The 20,237-nt window shown below is 44.5% G+C and overlaps 1 protein-coding gene across 1 annotated transcript in view; it reads right to left on the minus strand.

Moving 5' to 3' along the window:
• Positions 1–18,589, minus strand: part of cntn1b (contactin 1b) — a 24,212-nt gene extending 5,623 nt beyond the window's left edge. Inside the window, 15 exon segments of the mRNA XM_031583342.2 lie at positions 108–231; positions 518–690; positions 888–1,015; positions 1,359–1,509; positions 2,033–2,150; positions 2,505–2,629; positions 3,123–3,304; positions 3,868–3,967; positions 4,949–5,158; positions 5,476–5,571; positions 6,047–6,228; positions 9,095–9,221; positions 10,095–10,133; positions 11,117–11,238; positions 18,128–18,589. Coding sequence (XP_031439202.1) covers positions 108–231; positions 518–690; positions 888–1,015; positions 1,359–1,509; positions 2,033–2,150; positions 2,505–2,629; positions 3,123–3,304; positions 3,868–3,967; positions 4,949–5,158; positions 5,476–5,571; positions 6,047–6,228; positions 9,095–9,221; positions 10,095–10,133; positions 11,117–11,171 — 1,810 coding nt within the window. The 5' untranslated portion in view covers positions 11,172–11,238; positions 18,128–18,589.
• Between the last annotated feature and the right edge of the window lie 1,648 nt (positions 18,590–20,237).

The following is a 20,237-nucleotide window of genomic DNA, read 5'->3' on the forward strand; positions in this document are numbered from 1 at the left end:
GTGTGTGTGTGTGTGTTGTGTGTGGTGGGTGTGTGTGTGTGTGTGTGTTGCGTGTGTGTGTGTGTGTGTGTGTGTGTGTGCGTGTGTGCGTGCGTGTGTGTGTGTACCTTTGACTAGGACATCAGCTATCACTGTGATATTGTCCACTACGGTCTGGGCAGTACAGGAGTATCGGCCTGAGTGTTTTGCTAGAGCATCCTTTATCAGCAGGTCACCACTGTTCTCCCGATCCTGAAAGCATTAGCACACACACACACACACACACACACACACACACACACACACGGTTAGTTTGTAATGGAAAAATAGGCAGTGCATTGCTAAATATGATTAATTGGACGTGTTCCTGGCAAGTTCATACGTTAGATAACTCAATACTTTAGATAACTCAATACATTAGACAACTCAATACATTAGACAGAAACAGTCAGCACTATGCCCGTATCACATTTGACTGGAGGCAAAGTGAGTTTAAGCCGTGCTCGTTTGATTGACAGGCATGGAAGTGTTTCCTCACCAGCAGCAGCTCAAAGTGCTTCCCCTGCGTGGCGAAGTCGATGAGGAGGGAGTCCACCTCCCAGATGAAGGTCAGGTCCAGGGAGGGGTCGTAGGAGGCTGTGCAGGGCAGCAAGGTGCTGTCCCCCACCAGGATGTCCACGTCGGAGGGGGCCACGATGATCCGAGTGGCATCTTGTGCGGAGATGAGGCAGAGGGGAAAAGGGAAAGACCAACAGGATGATGAAAACATAGCCTTGTTGTGTGGTGTGGGCCATGTTTCCTCTAATTTAAGTGTCAAAGACTGTTTATTATCTCTGAAAATATTTGAATCCCTTATGTTGGGAATGTGATTGGCGGTGTCAAATAAAGAATTCAAGGGTGTGACTAACCAGTGATGGTGAGAGTGCCCGTGCTGTTGGCTTTCCCTCGGTCATTCTCGGCAAAGCAGGTGTACACCCCCTCGTCCTCATTCGTCGCATTGAAGATCTCCAGATTGCCTTCTATCCACACTGAATACCTGATTGGGGAGAAGGTTAACACTTCCTTTAACCTTTCAACTTTGACCTCTGACCTAAATGTTATCTGTTACTCAAACATGATAGGAAAACAGACAGACTAGGGGGTGATCCCTGGAGTAGTTTTGGTGTTGAGGGATGAAAAATTAATTTCCGTTTTTTTTATTTTTCTGTAAATCGAAATGTAAGTTTATTTATAAATGTATAGATATGAACATTAAGATCCATGCACAATTCAGTGTATTTTAGAGGGTCAGCCGTGCAATGCATCGGAACAGAGTAGTGTAGTGTAGTTCCCTTGGGGTTGTGAGGTGCAGACTGCAGCCACTGATCTGACTAACGGACCTTGTAGAGTTGGCGAGCTTCTCCTTCCCTTTCAGCCAGGTGAACTTGGGTCGTGGCGCCGCTCGGGGTTTGCACTCGATGACCACGCGGCCGTTCCTCGCCCCCAGGAGCTGTTTCCTTACAGGGTTGTACTCAAAGGTCGGAGCGCAGGCTGGGAACGTCACAGAGAACAACACAACATTAGCCAGCACTTCCAAGTTTTTTCCTGAAACTAAATCTCTACCTCTATGACAATTCCTAAATTTCTTTTAGAATCGATAATCTATCTCTCTATCTATCTATCTCTCCATCTATTTATCTATCTATCTATAAAGTCGACATTCAGTGGTAAATGTTTCAAACATACATTATGTATATCTACAACATACACAACCATGCATAGTTATCCATGTTTTAAGCTGCAAAACAACATTGCACTGCTTTGTATGCCGTTGTTTATGAAAACCATGACACAGGTATACCCATACTAAAGGAAACATGGCTATATGTCTTTGTGTTGCCTTCGTTTATGTGCTGTTGTGGTCCTTACGGGAACCAACTATTTGGGACTTACACACACCTACATACTACAGGTATTCCCTGAGCATAAGTATTAACAATAAGGAGGAACTAAAGGACATGTAGCTACAGTATGCCAGTTAAGGTCTGACTGGAACCAAATATTTGTGACTTACAAATAACTCTGAGTTCAGCGTTGGCGTAGATGGTTCCCCACGGGTTCTCAGCCACACACTGGTACATGCCAGAGTCAGCGAACGTGAGGCTGGAGAACTGCAGCTCCCCTTTCCCATACTGAGGCAGGAGCAGGAGAGGAGTGTGTGAATATCACCTCATGAGCCTCGTTTCAAGCCATGGTTATTACTATACGCACATAGAGGCATGCACACAGCAGACACACACACACACACACACACACACACACACGGGCAAACACACACACACACACACACACACACACACACACACACTTACATAACACACATACACACACACACACACACACACACACACACTTACATAACACACATACACACACACACAGATAACACACACAGAGACACACATACACACAATTGCTTCCATCTAGCGAAACACAGATTCTACACACACATCTGCATACACTCAGAGAGAGATGAGTGACCATACCGAGTAGCCATCCTTGAGCCAGCGTATCCATGGCCAGGGTTTGCCCATGCCAGCGCACCTCATGGTGTGTTCACTGCCCACATCTTTCTCTGTGTTGTTGATGTGGGAGGCCCACTCGGGGGGTCCTGGGAAGCAGACATGACATCATTGTGAAGAGACGTGACATCATCAGAAAGAAGCAACTGTACAACACCACAGTACCCTATCAAAGATATGTGAATATAGGGGGCACTGTGGCGCAACCAGTAGCCCCGACCACATTCGGGCTTGATACCCATGGAGGACACAGGTTCAATTCCGGCCTGATGTCATTTCTCCTGTCCACTCCCCGCCTCTTCTCCCTCTCATTTCCTGTCCCACTCTTCACTAAGACTATCGATTAAAAGCCCAAAAATAAATCTTAAAAAAAAAAAGATATGTGAGTATCATTCTACAGCCTATATGTGCCATTCTACGGCCTATCTGTGCCATTCTACAGCCTATCTGTGCCATTCTACGGCCCATCTGTGTGATTCTACAGCCTATCTGTGCCCTTCTACAGCCTATCTGTGCCATTCTACAGCCTATCTGTGACATTCTACAGCCTGTCTGGTTGGTTGACTCCTATAAATCATGTACCTTCCACGTAGAGCCACTGCCTGTGCCAGTCTTTGCCCTTGACATTGAGGGCCTCGCACTCGTAGCTGCCCTCGTCCTCATACTGCACGTTGATCAAGTGCAGCAGGGCCCCGTTCATCGTCACCTCGTAGTTGGGCGGCAGGTCCGCATCCAGCTTCCTCCAGCGAATGTGTGGAATGGGACTGAAATGTGGAACAAGTCCAATTGAAATAAAAGAGTTAAAGTAGACTTGGACAGTAGATATGTTTATATATATATGTGTGTGTGTATATATATCTCTTTTTTTATTATTATTTTTAGATTTATTTTTAGATTTGACACCTTTATCTATGACACCTGCATGATGGCTGTTACTGATATTCTACTGTTTTAGGCTTTACTGTAAGTATTATACTAAGTACAATTGTTTATGTACGTTTGAGTTTGAGGTTCATACAACACCTAAAATAGCACAGCAACTGGCCGATATGTCTGTTCAAATATCCCAAAATAACCCAGCACTTGGACGTGTAAATATCTCTCTGACAGGATTACTGCTATTCCACCGAGGAGGTGTCCCCACTGTTTAAGGCTTTAGGGGAAACGCTAACGGATTGTGTGCACTAATCTCTGATTGTCTAGGCTTTTATATTAAGTTCACAGAGACATCATTCCTACCAATGAAATACTGGTCAAACAAGCAAGTGTGCAACCTAGATGCAACCACAGGCTTGTCTTGTCTCCTATCCTTGCATTGAAGACTTACTTTCCCAGAGCAAAGCACTCCAGCGTGATGTTTTTGGCAAGCAGGGCATACGTTTTAGGGAACTTCACTTTGATGTCAGCAGCATACTTCTTAGCAGGGCCTGGTGAGAAAGACGGAAGAGAAAGAAAAACAGCAAAACGCTTCAGTGTAACAATTAGGATAGAAAATCACCACCCCATTAGGTTTCATCTGCCTAAGATATAGATGTTGATTGCAGTTAGTTAGTTAGCTACTGAAGTAATAGCAGTAGATGTGGCAGCACAGACAGAAATTATATAGAAGTGAAGATGTGCAGACTTAAGAGATAAAAGAGGTATGAACAGAACCTGTTTGGATAGTCAGTATAGCTAGATATAAGCAGTGTGGTTATCTAGTACAAATAAAAAAGTATAGATAGCATCAGTTCAGTAGATAGATGCAATTTGAGTATACATCAGTGTTTTGTTACAATGTGTCTGGTTGGGAGTTTCGGGAAAAGATACTTGACAATAAGTTGGTATTTCATGGGTCTAGGATGTTTCAGTTATGGCTCGTGCACTTCTTGATGTGTTCTCATTTCACGCTGTCATTTTATAAATCTGAGCTCTAACTGTCATTTCGTGTTAACTATAGCTACCCTGAATACATCTCATGCCTAACAAAGCATCGCTGGTATGTGTTTGCCGTCTTAATGTCATTATCAGAAACAATATATGTTTATTTTATCAGAACTGTATGTTTATGTTTATGTTAGCATTGATTCGCCTATGTCTTTTGTACATTTCAGTTTTACACTTTCTATCGTCAATAAACCTGTGGACTTTGGAACTGTCTCCAGAGTCTTGATCTTAGGAAGAGTTTAGCTGGCTGTCAGCGTATTTAGAGCACACATACCGAAGACGGCACAATCAGTGTACTGTGGAAGATGAGATGTGAAGTAGATGAGGAGATGAAATGAGAAGTAGATGAGATGAAAAGTAGATGAGAAGTAGATGAGAAGATGAGATGAGAAGTAGATGAGGAGATGAAATGAGAAGTAGATGGGATGAAAAGTAGATGAGAAGATGAGATGAGAGAAGATGAGATGATAAGTATCACGTACTCTCCTGTGGCTGGGGGACGAGGGGGATGGGCTTGCTGAAGACGCTCTTGCCGATCTTGGGGCTGGAGACGAAGCAGGAGTAGTTGCCCACGTCCTGGGCCTCCACCATGGCGATGTACAGGTTCCCTGTGGTCTGGGAGATGAAGCGCCGCCTGTCCATGTCGATGAAGTTGGGGTAATCGTTGAACAGCCAGTGAAATTTAACATCGTCTAGGAACAGAGTGGGATGGGTCATAGGTCAAGTTTTAACGCTTCACTAATATATCACTAACAACTGCTATATAAACAACTGTTATATAAAATATAGTGAATTCAAAAAATATTCAAACCTCTTCACTTGTGAAGCATGACATTTTTGTTTTTGTTTTTAATACTAAATGTTCTCCTTGTCCTTACTATGTATTGAGTGCAATTTTTTGACACAAATGTTTTTATTATAATTATGGGATTATAGTATACTGCAATATAATAATATTATAATGACATACACTAATATCATACTGTATATGAGGAGTAATGTAACTCACTGGGGTCGCGGTTGGGTGGATCACAGAGCAGCACCACCCCCTGACCCTCCTTCACGAGCACCGGCTCCCTCTCCTCTGGGGGGAAATTATCCAGGTCTGCAAAACAGGGAGAGGAGGAGACGAGATGAGAAGAACAAGTAGTAAAGGACAAAAAAGAAAGAGATAAAAAGTAACCAAATACAGTGAGACGAAAGAAAGAAAGAAAAGAAAGAAATAAAACATGGAAGGAATTAAGACATGAGGCAAGAGTAAAGAAAGGAAAGAGGTAAGCATGAAAGGGCGACAGTGGTACAGGAGGTAGAGAAGTCGTTTAGTAATCAGAAGGTTGCTAGTTCGATTCCCTGTCGAAGCGTCCTTGAGCAAGACACTGAACCCCTAATTGCTCCTGATGTGCAGTGTGCCATCAGTGTAAATGTAAAATGTGTATACATTGTAAGTCACACATATGTAAGTCGCTTTGGATAAAAGCGTCTGCTAAATGACTAAATGTAAATGTGAAAGAAATTCAAGAAGCTAGCAAGCAGAGGAGCAAGAAAGAAAGAAAGAGAGAAAGAAACGAAGCCTGACTCACATCCGAACTTGACGGTGGCCTCTTTGCTAATGATGGTTCCGTAGATGTTGTTGGCCACGCACACGTACTTGCCCGTGTGCTTGTTCTTGTTGGGGTTGGTGATCACCAGGTTGCCCCCCACCAGGCTGTAGTATTCATCCGGCTGCTCCAGCATTTTCACCTCCCAGTTATTGAGCCACCACCTGCAGGAGAGCACAGTTACACACACACACACATCTACTGATATCCACACACACCTGCAGGAGAGCACAGTTACACACACACACATCTACTGATATCTTCAGACAAACATCTACTGATATCCTCACACACACACATCTACTGATATCCACACACACACATCTACTGATATCTTCACACACACACATCTACTGATATCCACACACACCTGCAGGAGAGCACAGTTACACACACACACACACATCTACTGATATCCACACACACCTGCAGGAGAGCACAGTTACACACACACACATCTACTGATATCTTCACACACCTGCAGGAGAGCACAGTTACACACACACACACATCTACTGATATCCACACACACACACATCTACTGATATCCACACACACCTTCAGGAGAGCACAGTTACACACACACATCTACTGATATCCTCACACACCTGCAGGAGAGCACAGTTACACACACACACATCTACTGATATCCACACACACCTGCAGGAGAGCACAGTTACACACACACATCTACTGATATCCTCACACACCTGCAGGAGAGCACAGTTACACACACACACATCTACTGATATCTTCACACACATCTACTGATATCCACACACACATCTACTGATATCCACACACACACACACATCTACTGATATCTTCACACACACACATCTACTGATATCCACACACACCTGCAGGAGAGCACAGTTACACACACATACATCTACAGATATCTTCACACACACACATCTACTGATATCCACACACACCTGCAGTAGAGCAGAGCACAGTTACACACACTTACATCTAATGATATCCTCACACACCTGCAGGAGAGCACAGTTACACACACACACACACATCTACTGATATCTTCACACACACACATCTACTGATATCCACACACACCTGCAGGAGAGCACAGTTACACACACACATCTACTGATATTCTCACACACCTGCAGGAGAGCACAGTCACACACACACATCTACTGATATCTTCACACACATCTACTGATATCTTCACACACACACATCTACTGATATCCACACACACCTGCAGGAGAGCACAGTTACACACACACATCTACTGATATTCTCACACACCTGCAGGAGAGCACAGTCACACACACACATCTACTGATATCTTCACACACATCTACTGATATCTTCACACACACACATCTACTGATATCCACACACACCTGCAGGAGAGCACAGTTACACACACACATCTACTGATATCCTCACACACCTGCAGTAGAGCAGAGCACAGTTACACACACTTACATCTAAGGATATCCTCACACACCTGCAGGAGAGCACAGTTACACACACACACACACATCTACTGATATCCACACACACATCTACTGATATCTTCACACACACACATCTACTGATATCCTCATCCTCAGTGTTTATCTGTCCTTCACATGACCATATGCTATCAATATGAATCTGAGGATGGTACCTTAAATACCTCAAAAAGCGTCATCCACACACACATCTACTGATATCCACACACACCTGCAGGAGAGCAGTTACACACACACATCTACTGATATCCACACACACCTGCAGGAGAGCAGTTACACACACACATCTACTGATATCCACACACACCTGCAGGAGAGCAGTTACACACACACATCTACTGATATCCACACACACACACACATCTACTGATATCCACACACATCTACTGATATCCTCACACACCTGCAGGAGAGCACAGTCACACACACACACACACATCTACTGATATCCACACACACATCTACTGATATCCTCACACACACACATCTACTGATATCCACACACACACACATCTACTGATATCCTCACACACCTGCAGGAGAGCATAGTTACAAACACACACACACATCTACTGATATCCACACACACCTGCAGGAGAGCACAGTTACACAAACACACATTTACTGATATCTTCACACACACATCTACTGATATCCACACACACACACACATCTACTGATATCCACACACACCTGCAGTAGAGCAGAGCACAGTTACACACACTTACATCTAAGGATATTCTCACACACCTGCAGGAGAGCACAGTTACACACACACATCTACTGATATTCACACACACCTGCAGGAGAGCACAGTCACACACACACATCTACTGATATCTTCACACACACATCTACTGATATCCACACACACAGACATCTACTGATATCCACACACACCTGCAGGAGAGCACAGTTACACAAACACACATTTACTGATATCTTCACACACACATCTACTGATATCCACACACACACACATCTACTGATATCCACACACACCTGCAGGAGAGCACAGTTACACACACACACATCTACTGATATCCACACACACACACACACATCTACTGATATCCACACACACCTGCAGGAGAGCACAGTTACACACACACATCTACTGATATTCTCACACACCTGCAGGAGAGCACAGTTACACAAACACACATCTACTGATATCCACACACACCTGCAGGAGAGCACAGTCACACACACACATCTACTGATATCCACACACACATCTACTGATATCCTCACACACCTGCAGGAGAGCACAGTCACACACACACATCTACTGATATCCTCATCCTCAGTGTTTATCTGTCCTTCACATGACCATATGCTATCAAAATGAATTTGGTACCTCAAATACCTCAAAAAGCGTCAAATTGTTGTATGGTGTTACTTTAAGACGAAGAATGTGGTGGTCAAGTGTAAGATGGCAGCTAAGGAGAGGCAGTGAGAGAGCCTGAGGCTGCACTGTGAAGGGATTACAGACATAAGCCGCTGTCCTAGCGGGAGCAGCCGCCTGTCGTCCTCCTGGTACCTTATGGCGGCTGGGGGGTTGGCGCGCACCCTGCAGTTCATGGAGATCCTGTTGTCAGGGTTGTCCTCGGCGTAGACCAGGTCCTGAGGCTCCTCCTCAAACACAGGGCCGTAACCCGTGGCCTCATCTGGCCCAGGATGAAAACAGCGAAAGCGTCACAGGCACGTTCAAATGTTATATCGGCTAAATACCATGACCCACAGTACAACATATTAACAGGGAAAATAATAATTACAGTCACATTCAATGGTGGTCTGGGTAAATAACATGTCCCAGAATATAATAATGTCATATTTCTGTAGGGGACAAAAGTCCCACATTTAAAGAATAAATTGTGTGTTCAATAAAATGAACCATATTACAATATACAAGGCGATAACAGTAGGGGGTGGTGTATTAAGAGAATGATGTCACAACAGTGCAGTCAAATGTTATTTTGTTTCCGTATCATGACACAGTCAAATTCTAGTTATTCTGGTACAGTATAATAACACAGTGTACAATATATCAGTGGGGAAAACAAGTTCAAAATGTACTATCATTTTTCTTTTTCTTCAATGACCCAGATCTAATATTGTCCATACAAGGAGATAACAGTAAACGGGGTGGGGTACTAAGAGAGTGATGTAGCAATACTACTACAATGAGATTAAATGTACTATAGAGGAGAGGGGAGCCCATGGCCTTCGTCTCAATGAGGATAAACCCAATACTTCAATTGAAAACAACATTAATATTCTGGAAGTGGAACTTGTTAAGTGATGACACAGCATGGCACATAGCATAGATTACTGTCATGCACCATCATACAAATCTTTAAAAAAAATGTCTGTTTTCATTCATCAAATCATGATGCAGATATAGTGTGACATATCTGACATGGTAGCTCTGAGAGAACAACAAAAGATTGTTTTTCATAATGTGACAGTCAATCAAAACAGATCCATCTGGGAATTCTACGCCATTTCTCGTCAAGTCTATCCATATCAAATGAACCTACCAGCAAAGATTCGAGGCTCCCATGGCATCCTGTAAGCACCTGTAAAATGAAGGCAGTTTGGCTGCTCAGTTTAGAAAAACAATATGCTCATTTATTGCATGTGTGTGTGTTTTAATGTAATGCACATATTATTCCATTTACTATATATATGATACAGGCAAACTTAACTTGTATTTTCTATTATATATAGTATTCTATTTTCTATATATTATATTCAGTAGTAGGGCTGTGACGGTAACCGCAATAAAGCAATACCACGGTCATATGATGCCTACTGCGGAGTTGGGCTCATTACCGTCATCACCGCAATTTTCATAAAAAAAAATAAAACATAAACACAACTATTATTGTTTATTATTATTGTTATCATCATTGAATGTCTTCCATCCTGTGTTCAAGTGCTTCTTGAGAAACAAAACCTTTCAAGAGGGTCTGGCTTCAAAGGATGGCGACCCTTCTCAAACTTTTCAGTTCTCACTATAGCTTCGCGCGCGAGTGGGAGGGACAGTCCATTAACCAAAAAATGGATGGATTTGTTTTCCTCGTGGTTTTCCTGCTGCGTTGCATACGTCTTTAAACGTGTGTAGAGTCGCTGGTCTTTCGTAGCACCACCATTAGCTATTATTTAACATTGTCAGAAAACACTAGCGTATAACTCCTCACCATACACATAATACGTTTTGTAGGTGTTTTATTTTCGGTTTCGAATTGTCGAATCGAGTTGGAGCTAGGAAGAAATCCCAAATCAAAATTGCCTGCCAACATGATACTTGCCTGGTAATCCACGTTAGTGACTTTTTGTTTACTTTCTAAAGATCCCAAACCTCGGGAATACGTTGCTTTATCCCGTGGTAAAAAAAAACAAATCCATACCGTCACAGCCCTGTACGATAGTTTTATACACACAGAGAAATGTACAGTCAAAAATCTTTCTCATTCTCTCTCATACAGACACACACACACACACACACACACATACAGCAGCTCACGAAAACAACATCCACGGAACGTCCCTCACTCACCGGCCAAAGAGAGGAGCAAGGACACACCACATAGCTGCACAGCTAGGGTCGCCATGGTGATGCTCTGTCGGTGGACAGCTCAGGTAGGGCTATGTTGACCAGGTATCAAACATGAAGGACTTCTGAGAGAAAGAGACACAGAGAAATAATAAGAGAAAAGGGTGTGACAGAGAGAGGAAGTCACAAAAAGTCTGTGTGTGTGCCTTTAAGAGAGACAGATACAAATATTAATAATGATCTGTGTGTGTGTGTATGTGTGTGTATGAGTGTATGTGAGTGGACGTTACCATGAAAGAAACAAAGAAAGATAGAAAGTGAATTAAATGTCGGATCATGTCTGTGACAGAGAGAGAGGAGGGGATAAGATAGTACATGTGGTCATAAATGTACATCATAAAGACATGCATTGCATTGTGTGAATATGAATGAATGTTGGTGGTGGTCGGAGGGGCCGTTGGCGCTGATTGGCAGCCACGCTTCTGTCAGTCTGCCCCAGGGCAGCTGTGGCTACTGAGGTAGCTTACCACCACCGGTATGACTGTGTGTGTATGACTACTGGACTCTGGACTCTGTAAAGCGACTTCGGGTATATAGAGAAGCGCTATATAAAATTGAATTGATTGATTGATTGATTGATTGATAAATTAAAGACAAAGTGAATATATTCCACTAACACTATAGGAGTGGTCATCCTCATTGTCCTTCCTCTATCCTTCAGAGCGACTGAGGATTTACACTCTCCAACCCGCCAACCCCCAACTCACACGACCTTTTCCCATATTTATCCCATAACCACAACAAGGCTCCACAAATCCTGTGGCATCCTGCTTTCTGATCAGATCAGAATGTGTGAGCCTACTTCATCCTCATCCTGGCATGGTGTGTGTAATGCAATCAGCTGCAAGTCCAGCGTGGCCAAAGCCCCCAACCCCCCCAACACAACAGAGAGGTTAGCAGTCTCTACTGGGCTGGAGGGGTGTGGAGGTGAATGCTTTCAATCAATTTGTCTTACTACTCTCTCAAATCCATCTCAAATCCACACACACACACACACACACACACACACACACACACACACTCAGACACATGCACACACATAGACATGTGTACACAGACACAGACAAAACAACACGCACACTCTTACACACACATACACATGCATAGACGCAAACACACATAAAGTCTCAGACATACACACACGCTCACATGCAGGCACATGCACACATGCACACACACACACACACACACACACACACACACACACACACACACACACACACACACACACATATGACCTCTGCCTTAGTGCTGTGGTGGTGGGAAAGTCTCGGACAGTGGTTGAGAGCAGGATCTGGCATTGCAGCTATTCCCAGATGGAGACTCGGATCTGGGACGGATCAGAATCAGATCCAGCTCAAGTCCCGCCCAGATACGGGCTAGATCCGTACAACCATTAGAAGTACAACGAATACATGTTACATTACAACATATCACGGCACATATTAGAATTACAACACATACATGTTACATTAAAACAGATAATAACACATATACAGTATATTAGAATTACAGCCCAGCCTGTTAGCCATAGAGCAGAAAGAGACACACTGAGATTGAGAAAGAGGGATGGAGAGACAGACAGATAGACACACAGACAGACACACACACACACACACACACACACACACACACACACACACACACACACACACACACACACACACACACACACACACACAGACATCCTCCCTGTGATGGTGGTGTTGGTGGTACAGTTCTAAGTGATCAACCCGCCTTCATTTCCTGGCCACTGCAGGATGTCTATGTATAATGCTTATTATGCTTTGGATAAAAGCGTCTGCTAAATACTGCTTTTCCTTTTACCTTTTGGATCTGTTCCAGAGGTGCTGGCTAGCCGTGTGCTCAGTTTGTAGTGTGTGCAACATGGAGTCTCCATGCACAGACCTGCCACATCAATCATTTAGCACTCTGACTCAGCACTATGCCATATATGGTCATGCAGGAAAGATGTCTGTGTGCATACGTGAGTGTGTGCACATTCGTGTGTATTTGTGCCTTCAACAGTGTACACTGAGAGAGAGAGAGAGAAGAGAGAGAGGGAGGGAGAGAGAGAGAGGAAGAGAGAGAGAGAGAGCACTGCAGCACCGGCATCCTGTGGTTTTCTCACACGTGATTGCACATGCAGCCGAAGCACATGGGAGAGGACACACACACACACACACACACCCACCCACACACACACATGCACTGACAAACACACATGCACACACACACACCCACCCACCCACACACACACACACACACACACACACACACACACAAGAATGCATACTGTCAGAGGGCAGAGAGAGGTTTTGCAGTCTCTGTAGGCTTTTTAGGAGGAGTAGTGCAGCATATCAGCCACGATGATCCTGAGACGCTTCTCTCTCACACACACACACACACACACACACACACACACACACACACACACACACACACACACACACACACACACACACACACACACACACACACACTCAGAGTCAGGAGGAGTAGTGCAGCACATCAGCCTACAGCCATGATGATCCTGAGACGCCTACGTGGGCAATAGAACTGCACTCTCTGCTTCCCTCACATCATCTAACACTCCACTGTGTGACTATGAGTGTGTGTGTGTGAGAGAGAGAGAGAGAGAGAGAGAGAGAGAATGAGACAGAAAGACAGAGTTAGAGAGAGAGAGAGAAGGAGACAGAAAGACAGAGAGAGAGATAGAGAAAGAGACAGAGAGAGAGAGAGAGAGGGAATGAGACAGAAAGACAGAGAGAGAGAGAGAGAGAGAGAGAGGAGACAGAAAGACAGAGAGAGAGAGATAGAGAGAGAGAGAGAGAGAGAGGGAATGAGACAGAAAGACAGAGAGAGAGAGAGAGAGAGAGAGAGAGGAGACAGAAAGACAGAGAGAGAGAGAGATAGAGAGAGAGAGAGGGAGTGAGACAGAAAGAGAGAGAGAGAGAGAGAGAGAGAGAGAGAGAAAGACAGAGAGAGAGAGAGAGAGAGAGCGTGTGAGTCCATGAGCATGCATGTCTATGTCTTTCCTTAGATCGTCTGCTGCTTCTGCAGACACAAAAGGAGAGATGATAATAGATGGAATAATAGATGGAATAATAGATGTATGCGTGTGAGCAGCCATTACCCACACTACCCCTCCCTTCCGTCCACTCAGCATTACTAATTAAAGAGAGAGAGGGATGGAGAGAAAGAGACAGAGGGATGGAGAGATAGAGACAGAGAGATGGAGAGATAGAGACAGAGGGATGGAGAGATAGAGACAGAGAGATGGAGAGAAAGAGAGGGATGAACAGAAAGAGACAGAGGGATGGAGAGAAAGAGACAGAGGGATGGAGAGAAAGAGACAGAGGGATGGAGAGAAAGAGACAGAGGGATGGAGAGATAGAGAAATAGAGACAGGGGGATGGAGAAATAGAGACAGAAGGATGGAGAGATAGAGAAATAGAGACAGAGAGATAGAGACAGAGGGATGGAGAGATAGAGACAGAGGGATGGAGAGAAAGAGAGGGATGGAGAGAAAGAGACAGAGGGATGGAGAGATAGAGAGGGATGGAGAGAAAGAGACAGAGGGATGGAGAGATAGAGAGGGATGGAGAGAAAGAGACAGAGGGATGAACAGAAAGAGACAGAGGGATGGAGAGAAAGAGACAGAGGGATGGAGAGATAGAGAGGGATGGAGAGAAAGAGACAGAGGGATGGAGAGATAGAGAGGGATGGAGAGATAGAGACAGAGGGATGGAGAGATAGAGACAGAAGGATGGAGAGAAAGAGACAGAAGGATGGAGAGATAGAGAAATAGAGACAGAGAGATAGAGACAGAGGGATGGAGAGATAGAGACAGAAGGATGGAGAGATAGAGAAATAGAGACAGAGAGATAGAGACAGAGGGATGGAGAGAAAGAGACAGAGGGATGGAGAGAAAGAGACAGAGGGATGGAGAGATAGAGAAATAGAGACAGAGAGATAGAGACAGAGGGATGGAGAGATAGAGAGGGATGGAGAGATAGAGAGGGATGGAGAGAAAGAGACAGCCATGGAGACTAGTGAGGAACAGGTAGACAGATGGAGAGACACACAGAGAGAAAAAGACAACACTAAAACTTCATTTATGGTCGGCCTTTTACGCAGACACGCAAGCACGCAAGACACGCAAGAGCCCCTCGCGTCGTTGTGAACCCCCTCCGAGCACCTCTTGCGTGCTTGCGTGCATCTCCCAAATTTGTTAACTATCCGACAAGGCGACGCAAGCCGCAGGGCTGTGACTGGTCCAACCCATCGCTGTTTACCTTGTGGGCAGTAGCATGCTTACATTAGATAGCTGGCTCAGACACCTCGCAAATCCCCTCAGACGTATTTCTCAGTTACAATAACGGGGTTTTTACATTGCAGTTCCTATTTCTCTGTAACTTTAAAAAAATCTAACCAAAAAAAGTAAAACAAACAACTTGTACAAATACGACCATCAACTGAGTTTGGTCCGCCATCTTTTTTTTAAAATTGCTTTTTGCGACACCTACCACCCGACGGAGAACTATAAATGTTCACAAGTCCGTCGAAGCAACTGCGTGGCCACACAGTAACGCAGTCGTGGAAGCATATATCGGCCTTAAGAGAGAGGAGGGGAACAGATACAGACTGAGTGAGAGAGCGCAAGAGACAGAGAGACAGACACACACACAGTCCATGTCTACTACTACACTACATTTCACCATCAATTTGTGTGCCGCCCCATAGTCATATAGCTTCTCATCACTCTTTTCTACCCGACCCATTAGCCATTACGTAGAGAGAGATATCAAGAGATTGAGAGAGGGGGATGGAGAGAGGGGTAAATAACTCTGAACTCTCTGAACTTCAGGGGTCCCTAGCGCAGAAGGCAAACTCATGTCACACCCCCTGCCCCCTCACACATGCATGAGAAACATGACTTAAAGGGAAATCCAACCCTGCTACAGAGAAACATATAGAGATGGAGAATGAGGGATGGAGAGAGGGCTAGAGAGAGAGAGAGAGAGAGAGAGAGACGAGAGACAGAGAGACGAGAGACAGAGAGACAGAGAGAGACACAGACCATGTGGTGCCCCTTAGTCATAGTTATGGGTGGGCTACTCAGCCCTGCAGTAGCTGTACACCTCAGGCTCCAGTCGGCTGACTGTGTACTTAGCTCAGCTTCCCCATAGCCACAGACCTGAGCAAGCATGCAGTCTCAGAGCCTCCATCCAAAAAACATCAGCAGTATCGCCCAACTAATGCTGATGGTATTAATGAGCACACACACACACACACACACACACACACACACACACACACACACACACACACACACACACACACACACAAACACACACACACACACCTGCATACTGCAGTTTGTTATCGCAAAGACAGCAGCCGTGTAAGGTCAGTTTACTGACATCAACACTCCAAGAGAACCACAAACTGCTTCCTTTTCCCAGAACCCATGAAAATATCCCAGATGGCAAAGTCACCGTGGGGTGCAAGAGATTCCCTGCTTGTTCAATATCATAACAAGAATCTTGAACAGATTCCAATGTCAACTTAATGTTCATTTAATCCCATTTCAACTGATTCTACAACTAAAATTGACTGGACTCTGTCAGTCAGACACAATCAATCAATTGATGCACCTTAGCCAGAAGGGTAGCTGTTGGATAATCACTGACTGGGCTGGGTGTGGCTAAGTTCTTGGTTACTTAGTTACCATACAACCAGGAAGTAGGGGGCAATCGTAATGCACACAGTACAAGATGCCAAGTTGCTTGCTTGTGCATCTTCATCTCTGGCTGAAGATGAACAGATGCAGCCTGGAGAATTTTGTCCCATATTTTCTGTGATCAATCATCTGGGTGTGTGTGAAACAGCATGTGTGTGCATGTGTGTGTGTGTGTGTGTGTGTGTGTGTGTGTGTGTGTGTGTGTGAAGCAGCAGCGTCGCCAGTAATCTCGTTCCAGCCAGGGGGATGTGGCTTCCCCTTTGACCATTGGCAGAAGATTTAGGTCAGTGTTTCATTTTAAGCTGACTGACAGCATGTGTGTGTGTGTGTGTGTGTGTGTGTGTGTGTGTGTGTGTGTGTGTGTGTGAAATAGCGTGTATGTGAGAGAGAGAGCTTAGTGTGTGTGTGACGAAGAGAACGCATGTGTGTGTGTGTGTGGAGGTTGTGGAGAATGTACAAAAAGCACACACATATCATTGAAAATCTGTCTGCCTAAGCAACAGCGCATTCACTCACATTACATTGCGACAAATAGAACTGCTGCAAAACCGTAACGAGGCTATCCCATTACTAGGCGTTTTACAGCAGTACAAAGTTGCAATGAGCAACTGCCTTCCATGTTTAATGTCACACAGCATGTGCACCCAGTGGTGCAGCTCGTGCCATGTGTCTTATTCGTTAGGAATGGCTACGAAGTCACCTCAAAAGAACTTGTCCCACCCACTGCGAATATGGCAAAACCGTCCAGCTCACCTTGCGCAGCCAAATGACATTGACATAGATGGGCGTGTTACATGTTAAAGTATTTTTTTTTTTTTTATTTTTTTTAAAGAATGCGCTAAAAGGTAAATGTTCTATGTTGTCTAAAATCGACCGATGCATGTCGACCCAAAACGGCATCATTATGCTTTTTGTAACGCGCGGAAGCAGCTGTATGTTCCAAAATGTGCACATGCGTCTCCAAATTGACCCAGAGTAACCTGTCTATGTGACATCAGCCATGACCAAGCAACTCCGTTACCGACATAAGATTATCCAATAATTCACTGCTCTGCATTGCGGTACCCAGGGAAAGCTCCGGTACTCCTCTTTCGGACGGTGCGGTGAAAGGACAAACTCCGAATCCACTTTGGAAAAAAGTAGCATTCGGATTCTTAACAATCGCTCAAGAAGCGGGTTTTGAAAGGTATAACATGTCTTAGTCTTACCTGGAAATAACGATTAAAATCCTGACAACACTTCCACAAAAAAAACACCTGGGTCAGAACCGCATAGTTCCACAACCAAGCCCGAGGATCCGCCGGCCCGGCTGCACCTTTCTATTGGAGGAGAGCGAATGAATGGCATCGTCGGAGGAGAGCGGAGGCAGGAAGACTATTGGATGAAGCAGATGCCATCGCTGCACTACACGCGGGTACCAGAGCATCGGTTTGCATTTAAGCCAGTAGTCGCTCGCGCTGAGAAATGCCGTTAGGAGTCACCCAAATATCCTAACGTTACCGTTTAAAGTCACAAATGGACTTCCAGATCTTCGTCTTGTAGCCTATCACAACAATGGAATTTACGAGTTTACAGCTACTTCAAATGGTAGATAAAAATACACGAAGGGAAAAGATTGAAAGAAGTTGAAACATTAGTAGTAGTTCGAGGTTAAATAAAGGCTAAAGAGCAGAAGGCTAGAGTGGAATATCCTGAGTGACTTTCTAATACATGATATTAATGAAATTAATAAAGGTTTCAGCTTTAAACACAGCGGTACCGCGCACCTTTCTTCTTACCGTTGCAACCAGGCTGGTTCAGAGGTCATTGACGTTCACTCTTGCTAGATTTATTTATTTCCGGGCATCACTCTTGCGCATCACGTTCAGAAAGTCAGCACTCTATTATTGTTTGCAAATTAACACACAAACACGGGCAAGGGTTGCAAGTATTTTTAACTTGATTATTGATTTTGCTCCCAAATGCCCTCAACTTCCAGAATTTCCCCACGGGATTAATAAAGTATTTATTTATCTACCTATCTATCTAACTCACTTTTCATTGGTCTAGATGTCTTAATCTGCAAAGACAGCCTCAGTCTGGCCAGAGGGAGCAGAAATGAGGTGGCCCAGCTCATCCACTCCAGGGATGCTCTGTGGCTCTCGGAGCTGGTCTCCCGGGAGACGATCTACGCCTCGCTGAGCAGAGGGATCTGGAGGTTAAGGAATCCTGAACAACCATTTCACCCCAATTCAGTGCACTGAGGAGTACTGAAAACTGCCAGAGAGATATAAGAATACTTACATCATGTATCTGATCTCTCAATAATTGAACACGTTTTATGTACTAGGGGCGCAACTAAAATGTCCGCAATATGATCTGTGTCTTTAGAAAGCTGAGATTCGCATCATACCATGCACTGTCAGACACAACAGTGGACAGAATTACACACTGCATTCAAAACTCAATCCCTTTTCAAAATCTACTTTTTGCGTCAGATGGCAAACACAGCTATTGATATCTTTAGACTTTTTCGATCATTAAATAAACTAAAACTGCCAGATCCCCTTAGTGTAAGTTGCCTCGTCAAGAGCTGTGATAGACATACACATACCAAAACACATCAACACAGAGAGACTGACAGAGGGAGAGAATGTGTGTTTGTCTGTAAGTATGTAGGATTCAGCTCAGGTGTGACCAGTTGAATAATGTAAAAACATCAGATTGATGAGGTCATGCACGCACGCACACACACACACACACACACACACACACACACACACACACACACACACACACACACACACACACACACACAAATCTCTTCTCCAAATCCACATGAGAGATTAATCTTTAGAGGGGGAAGGAGATGGAGGAGAGGGGGTGGGAAAAAAACAGCAAAGTCAATTTGGTCCACTAGGTGGCGCCATAAGACAGTGTTACAGCAGCATGTGGCTAAGCTGCACACATCAGTCACTTAATGTCGAATCAGATGTGGCTCAGGGAGAAGGATAAGAGGCCCACTGACAGACCCCAGCAGAGGGGAATTATAGGGTAAAAAAAAGTTTAATCCCCTGGGCATGAGGACGCGGTTGTGTGTCTCTATGTGTATGTGTGTGTGTGTGAGAGAGAGAGAGAGAGAGAGATAGACTATTGAGTGACGAAGAGTGTTCCTGATGCCTGTTTTTCAGAAGTTGTTCTAGTGTGAAGCTGTCTTTCTCCCATGAACAGCCAGCAGTTTCAGCATGCACAGTGGCATGAGTGACATCACTGAGGGAGGCAGTGAGGGGGGTGGATCATCTCTCTCCATTCCTCTTAACATTAGTGATGTTTCACATG

Source organism: Clupea harengus, chromosome 16 (assembly GCF_900700415.2).
Source record: "Clupea harengus chromosome 16, Ch_v2.0.2, whole genome shotgun sequence".
Lineage (NCBI taxonomy): Eukaryota > Metazoa > Chordata > Actinopteri > Clupeiformes > Clupeidae > Clupea > Clupea harengus.